Source organism: Macroventuria anomochaeta (genome assembly GCF_010093625.1).
Source record: "Macroventuria anomochaeta strain CBS 525.71 unplaced genomic scaffold BU25scaffold_45, whole genome shotgun sequence".
Taxonomy (NCBI): domain Eukaryota; kingdom Fungi; phylum Ascomycota; class Dothideomycetes; order Pleosporales; family Didymellaceae; genus Macroventuria; species Macroventuria anomochaeta.
The window spans coordinates 240,805-248,216 of record NW_022985406.1 but is presented as its reverse complement, the minus strand read 5'-3'; the positions used below and the strand labels follow the sequence as shown (position 1 = coordinate 248,216).

The window sequence follows — 7,412 nt, the reverse complement described above, 5'->3', positions numbered from 1 at the left end:
AACAATTCAAGATCAATTGGTGGTGGCATTGTGGGTGGTGGTAGATTTGGTTGTGGGCTTGGCGGAACCGGACAACTTGGTGATGCGGACAACTCGGTGATCGATTACGTTAGAGTTTTTTTTGATGTCTCTTCTAGCTAAAGAGCTGGACTATCTTAAAGAGTACTAGAAATAGGCTATTTTGGTGAGGATTTCGGCGCATTACGCGCACGGACACGGTACATGTGTCCGCCTGTTTGTAGAATAACTGTAACGGGGTTACAGTGCCGTAGTGAAGTAGGCTGTCACGTGTCGGGACGATGGCGCTAACCCGTCGGGACGCTAGCGTGATACGGGCGAGAGTGCATAGATAATCGGGCACACAATGGCTAGAGAACGGTAGCAATTAATCTTACGAGACAACCCCCCTACTGCTACGGAGCTCGCTGTCACACATACCCTTACACTAACGCATTTTGATCAGAATACCCAGAACTACTCACCGCCGTTCCTCGAACGATTGCATCGCTCGCTCATTGACCCATAGAGCCTAACATGTCCAACATGGGTCGGCACGAGGATAAGGAGTTGTGCTATTGTGTTTGTCCAGCATGCGTTCAGCTACGGGCCATATGCTTTGCTTTCGCGATACTCTCATCCGCCTAGCTCGAGCTGGGCAAACAACGTTTGGCTAGAGACGGTGATCTACGATCAAAGTCAGCAGGATGAGCCGGCCAATGAGTAAGCATCGACTATGACTCTGCGCAATCAAGTGGCGTTACTGACTTTCGAACAGTTGGCACAGAGATCGAGAGAGGGAGGCTTTGCATCGGCTATTCCAGAAAGGATGGTTGCTGGAAATGGTCGATCACAGCGTGGAGCAAGATATCGCCGCAACATTCGGTTTTGAAACGCCAGAGCGCGCAATCGACTCGTGCGATGCATTCAAGAACGGTCGTCTGATATTTGGTGACATATAAGAGACCCAAGACTTGGCCGAGGGCGTTCCTCCTCTGCCGCAATGTTCTCGCCGATGGCGGATAGGAGTCTCGAGCTATGCGACCCCTTTTAGAGTACCAGAGAGGACCAAGGAGCAGCCCACGAAGATCCTCTGTGTGAGTGCGAAGTCGGCAAGTTCAGCACTGATCAGCCTTATCAGCATCAGCAGTAGGTACATCGGAATGTAATGCAATCTCGCCAAAGTCGCCACTCGAAGTGTAACACGAGGATCGTGTAGACATTATTAACTACTTTCTGAGAGGTATGGTCCTGCGCGTGTGACAGGGATTACTGCCTGTCTGGGCCGCAGCACAGCGAGGTGAGGATTTCTTTCTACCCTGGCAAACCTGCTCATCCCTAGCGCTTCGATGCAGAGAAGCTCATATGCAATCCTTTTCTTGTGGCTTTCAATACCGATCACTGATTGGTTTGCGCGCTACGCCATGATACTGGTGGTGATGGTCAGAGTGATGTACAGAGGACGTTGTGGACACGGTCTTCCCCGCAGAGATCGTGCAGCCATGCGGCGTCAGTGCTTTCCGTAGCGCGAAGTCCTTTCCTTCGCGCAATTGCCAGCCACAATACCATCATCATGCCTCAACTGGCGCCGTCTGCTGTGTCGTAACCGTTATCACGAAGCGCTTGCTCGATTTCTGGTTGGAGGTGGTCACAATGGAACCTTGATATCCTGCCACTTTGGCACCAAGCCCTTGGCTACCATCGCCCGCGGCTTGATTAGGAAGTTCATTATTGTAACACCTTGGCGGCCCTGGGCACTCTCCCGCCACTGCAAGGAAGCTTCCACCATCTTATCTTTTCCATCTTAGCATGGGCTTGGAGACTCTTTTTCGAACGTTCTAACGGCGGATCGTGGCCACATCGCTGCATAGATTGGCGTTGACTTTCCTACTCTCCTCCCTTTCTCGTCGTAAACCCGGGGGCCTCATTACGGGCTGGGCTTGTCCCACGGCCTTGGGTGCCTCGAGAAATGCGCTTAGCAACGGTACCGAGCTAAAGCAACGCTTCTGTGATCCTTCGATTGTACGAGGCGCAATTCCAACGTCTTGGGTGCCTCGTTGGAGTATATGGCCGGTGATAACAGGCCAGAATAACAAATGACTTGCCTTTGAGAGGTGGAGACGCATCCAGTGTCGCGTGTAATATCCTTGTGCAACTCCGGGCTATCGTACTGGCCTGGACCAGTGCATTGCGCATATATGAAGAGGGGCATCGCCAGCTTCAACCACCAGGAATCAGTCGTGTGGGTTCTTCTGACTTACACCTCCTTGTGCAAAGGGTCTTGCCGAGATTGAGTAGCACGCCATAGCGCGCCTCCTTGCACCTTTCCTCCCTACCCTTTGCAGTTCCAACCGCCAGTCCATCACCGACCACAATGGCTGTCAACGTCAACACCAAGGCCAGCCTCGAGATCACGAAGGGCGCAACGGCCCTCGATCCGATCCCACTCGATGTCAGCGAATCCCACTCGGTTCATGATGAAGATGAGAGGCTGCTAGGCCCTTTTCCCACTGAGGAAGAGTGGGCAACCCTTCCCCGTGTGGCTGGTCGCATCCCGTGGACGGCCTGGACTGTCGCCAGTGTCGAATTCGTTGAGCGTTTCTCGTACTACGGAACAGCCGCTGTCTTCGTCAATTTCATTCAGAAGAAGCTTCCCCCGGGCAGCAAGACCGGTGCTGGTTTCCTCAAGAAGCCCGGATCCGGTGCGCTTAACATGGGCCAGCGAGCTTCAACCGGAATGACGACCTGTAAATTCCTCTAGTTTGTCTTCACCAAAGATCGACAACTAACTTGAAGCCAGTTAATCAGTTTTGGTCTTACTTCACACCACTGTTTGGTGCCTGGATTGCCGACGAGTACTGGGGTCGATATAAGACTATTCAATGGGCGAACATCATCTCGATCATCGGCCACATCATCTTGATCTTCTCAGCCATCCCTCAGGTTATTGTCAAACCAAAGGTTGCCATGGGTATCTTCTCCGTTGGTCTCGTCATCATGGGCATTGGTACCGGTGGTTTCAAGTCCAACATCTCTCCTCTCATCGCCGAGCAGTACAAGAACCAGAAGGCCTACGTTCGCACCAGGAAGGACGGCAAGAAGGAGATTGTTGATCCCGCTACCACCACCGCGCGTATCTACATCTACTTCTATATGCTTATCAACGCTGGTTCGATCACTGGATCCCTCGCTATGGTGTACTCTGAGCATTTTGTTGGCTTCTGGCTGAGCTTCACCCTGCCGACCATCTGCTACCTTCTCTGTCCTCTCATCCTCATGTACTTCAAGAAGACTTACAAGCTGACGCCTCCTACCGGCTCGGTTATGGGCAAGGCATGGAAGCTTATCCGCTATGCGTTCAAAAGGAGCGACCGCAAGAATATCCTTAAGGACCCTCTGTTCTGGGACCGTATCAAGCCTAGCGAGATGCGAGCCCGTGGCGAGTCCCTTCCGGCTTTCATGACTTTCGACGATGCCTGGGTTGATGAGGTCCGTCGTGGTGTCCTTGCTTGCAAGGTCTTCCTCTGGTACCCTCTGTACTGGCTCGCCTACAACCAGATGATGAACAACCTTGTCTCTCAGGCCGGCACAATGAACTTGGGCAGTACACCCAATGACATTGTTGCTAAGCTGAACCCAATCTTCATCGTCATCGTCATTCCGATCATGGATCTCATCATCTACCCCGCTCTCCGCAAGGCCGGCGTCGTGCTCTCGCCCATCAAGAAGATCACCGCTGGATTCGCTCTTAGCTCTTTGGCTATGGTATCAGCTTGCGTTACCCAATACTATATCTACAAGATGAGCCCTTGCGGCAACCAGATCAACAAGCTCACCAAGGCTGGCAAGGACTGCAGTGCTGACATCTCGGTCTGGGTTCAGGTGTTCCCTTACGGCCTCGTCGGTATGTCTGAGGTGCTTGCCTCCATTACCAAGCTGGAGTACGCATACACCAAGGCTCCTGCGAACATGAAGTCCACCATCCAGGCTATCGCTCTGTCTACCTCAGCGGTCTCTGCTGCTCTTGGCCAGGCCCTTGTCGCTCTGTCTGACGACCCTCTTCTCACCTGGAACTACGGATCCGTCGCTGTCATTGCTGCCATCGGTGGCATTGGCTTCTACTTCACCTTCCGCAAGGCCGATGCCGAGGAAGACGCTCTGAACAACCTTAAGAAGAGTGAATACCTTGGTGGTAGGGGCCAAGGTGATGCTGAGCACGTCGAAGTCCACAGCATCAGGGACGAAAAGAACGAGAAGTACTAAGCTTCTCTTAATTACTTCTCGACCTCGAGGGTAAAGATGATATATGATTGATGCGAGATTATACCCAGTGTAGCCTGTTCGTAAAAGAATGGATGTTTTAAAGAGCAGACTTCACAAGCCTTGCCGTTCCCCGTGCATGGTTGTATTCAAAAGATAACCCGATTGTACAAGGCGCTTTCCCGTGAATTGCAGGCCACCTGAATTCGTTAGGAGTGCCCGAAGGCGTAGAAGGACCTTGGCAAGGCTGACGCCGCAAGCTGACCCCGGGGCCACGCCATCGGTGCCCCCACTAACCTTGCTGAACGTTCTCGCCGCACATCGATTGTGACACCTACCACGATCGTCGAAAACACCGCTGCAGATGTTCTCTAAACCTGTCAGCATAGATGGTATTGATGCACAACTCATGAAATTAGCTCGAGTGGCGCTCGCGACGAGTATAACATAAGAGCCCCTCATTGCTGCTACACGCTGACTGGGACGTCTCTCTTTTCGTCCTAGCGAACTTCTTCGGCGTTTGTGCCCAGGGTAATGACATGATATACCACTCGGACAACGGTGCTGTGCGTATCTCCAACTCCACCTACGATTACATTGTCGTGGGAGGGGGAGCATCAGGACTGGTCGTGTCGGAAAGGTTCGTTGAGACAGGCAGGTCGGTTCTCGTCTTGGAACGTAGTGGAACTTCTCTGCATTCATCAAGAGGTGATGCCCTTACGTCCTGGAACAATACGCTCACCGCGTACGATGTTCCCAGTCTGAACTATGCGCTGCGACTATGGCCTGGACTCAACTCATGGTGTACCGACATCCCTGCAGAAGCACAAGCTGGCTGTATACTTAATAGAGGAACCGCAGTCAACAGTATGCAGTAAGTTCGGCCACCAAGCTCAATTCCGGTATCGGTCCAGCAGATCAGATCAACATCGTGAGGTCCGGCTCTACCAAAAGCACCTTTCCATCGAGAGAAAATGGATTGAGTCGCCGGTCGGCTTTATTCAAGATCATACGATCGTTATCATCACGTCCAATGTTCCCGGAGGCACGAATACTTAATCAGACCGAATCCGCCCATCCTAGTCAAGAGATACTTGGCCTCTACGCCCACGGTTCTGGACCTCTTGCGCAGTCCTGGAAACCGTTTGATGTCTTACTCGATCGTCACGAACGGTGATGGCTATGAAACCTCTATTAAGACGCACGCAGCCGCACTAATGAATAGTACAGTGCAATTTCTCGAGTCCATTACACACAACTCTACCTCAACCGGCACCCTAAGCATCACACCCGAGGGCAGCACAGAATTGACAATGAAACCTTATCTACAGTCGGACTCTGACAAAGAAGCGATGATAAAAGCCATTCCCGTTTCTGCGTGTACTTTGCTGTACCGCTTCCCTAGTTCGTCTGCACTTATACCTTCCAATTGCTCCTGTAGACCACTCTCCAAGTGGTCCATCCCGTCAGTGTTTCATGCTCGCCAATTCCCCAGTCTCCACCTGCTTGCTGGCCCCCACCCGGAATCCGCTTCTGCACTTCCTTGTTCTTGTTCGATGTCGACGGACGACATGTCCACATACGTATCTCCGTTTCTTCTCCTCCCGGTGGCAAACAACTTTACCTGCAACATCTGTTCCAGGTCCGCAATTTTATCCTCCAGCTCTTTGATCTTGGCAACTGCTATCTCATTATCTCGTTGATGCGTTTTCAAGAACGATCTAGCGGTATCAAGATCGATCATAGCCGTTTTTGCCGTCTCGGCGAAGTCCCTCAACTGCTTTTTCAAAGACTCGTTTTCGCTCTCCAATGTCAAATTTTGGCATTCTGACGCACTCAGCTGCTGCCTCAGCGTCTCGGCCACATTCTCAATCTCTTCGTTTTCCTCTTGCGCGACTTTGAGTGCCTCCAATGCAACGCTCTCAGGTTCTCGAGCGTCTTCCTTTCCCTGCACAGCGGCATCCTGTTTTGGATCCGCGTTGTCAAGTAATTCTTTGAGTTTCCCAATCTCCTGCTCATATGTAGCCTTGGAGTCAGTCGGCTGGTTTGTGACCTTGTGAAGCTCCGCCAAAACCGTTTGCGACAGTACGATCATGTCTGTGTCCTCAGTGTGATGACATGTATACACTGGATAGGTAGTTTGCAGCCCTTCACGATTCTCGAACGTGATGTCGACGTCTGGGTTCATCTTCATTGGTGTGCATGCCTGGAGGTTCTCAGAGCATTCTGAAGGAGTGCAGATGACGCCGCCTGGAGGTATACAACAAGGTGTTGGAGCTCCCTGCTCGAGCGCGGTCGACACCGGTTCTCCCAGAAGGCCCTCATATCTCTCGATGAGCGCCTTGATTCTTGCTGCGTCTTCGTCAGACAGATATATCAGCTTGGAGGTCTCCAGCTCGTCTTGAATTCCATCATCGAGCGACAGTGGTGGCGTTGGCGATGACGACGGTGAAGAATCCACCACAGTTTCGCTGAAAGACAGATCAGCAAGCTCAGAGACCTCCAGATGATTTTGATGCTCCCTATCGGAAGATGGCGATGGTGAGGGAGTTACCGTCGAAACTCTTGATTCATCCTCTGAAGAAAAATCAGACAGCATGGAGGCGTTCGAGTCTGTATGAGGCTCTCCGTCGGACAAAGCATTATCCTTCCTGTCGGTGGGTTCGACTGCACGCCTGGTCTTGCGTGCAGATGCGGTATCGCTGGCTCTGGCCTGGGAAGAAGTTGTGCATTGTGCATACCCGGGGATCTTCTTGGCCGACATGCTCATGTTTCTGCAATAACGAGGGTATGCTAATGTATTGGAGGATTTTTTTCAGAACCTTTTGATATGTGAAGACTTGAGATATTTGGAGAGTTAGAAACAAATCGCTTGAAGATTATAAAAAGGGTCTAGAGTGGAGCCTGGGGATAGTCAGCAAATTATACAAACCATGGTAAATATACCCAACACTACCAACAGCGAAAATTTCGCTGCCTGCATTGGACCAAACTTTGAGTGACCCTTTGCGACTGATCGCATGACTCTTGCCCAACTTTTGTAACCCACACTAAGCCTATCCTCCACCGCAGTTTTCACATCAGTATAGATTCTTGTCCTCAAAATTACACACCCCCAACTCCAGCAAGAATTCTCGAAGACCTTCAGGCTGCAC

General features: G+C 51.5%; 3 protein-coding genes across 3 annotated transcripts; 1 reads left to right on the top strand and 2 right to left on the bottom strand.

The window, feature by feature from the left end:
• Positions 1-1,679: 1,679 nt before the first annotated feature.
• Positions 1,680-2,247, bottom strand: BU25DRAFT_212480 (uncharacterized protein). The gene has a single exon (XM_033701220.1). The coding sequence runs from the start codon at positions 2,121-2,123 to the stop codon at positions 1,836-1,838; it is 288 nt and encodes a 95-aa protein (XP_033556611.1). The 5' UTR covers positions 2,124-2,247; the 3' UTR covers positions 1,680-1,835.
• A 12-nt stretch (positions 2,248-2,259) lies between these two features.
• BU25DRAFT_495135 (MFS peptide transporter-like protein Ptr2) lies at positions 2,260-4,260 on the top strand (the record flags this gene model as incomplete). The annotated part of the gene is made up of 2 exons (XM_033711834.1): positions 2,260-2,744; positions 2,798-4,260. Exons 1-2 carry the CDS (start codon positions 2,372-2,374, stop codon positions 4,258-4,260), a joined length of 1,836 nt encoding a protein of 611 aa, XP_033556610.1. The 5' UTR covers positions 2,260-2,371.
• Positions 4,261-5,731: 1,471 nt separating this feature from the next.
• BU25DRAFT_462951 (uncharacterized protein) lies at positions 5,732-7,027 on the bottom strand (the record flags this gene model as incomplete). The annotated part of the gene is made up of 1 exon (XM_033710563.1): positions 5,732-7,027. The coding sequence occupies one exon, from the start codon at positions 7,025-7,027 to the stop codon at positions 5,732-5,734; it is 1,296 nt and encodes a 431-aa protein (XP_033556609.1).
• Between the last annotated feature and the right edge of the window lie 385 nt (positions 7,028-7,412).

Coding starts and splice junctions, on each gene's coding strand:
- BU25DRAFT_212480 (XM_033701220.1), bottom strand. CDS start 2,123: ATGCGTCTCCACCTCTCAAAGGCAAGTCATTTGTTATTCTGGCCTGTT.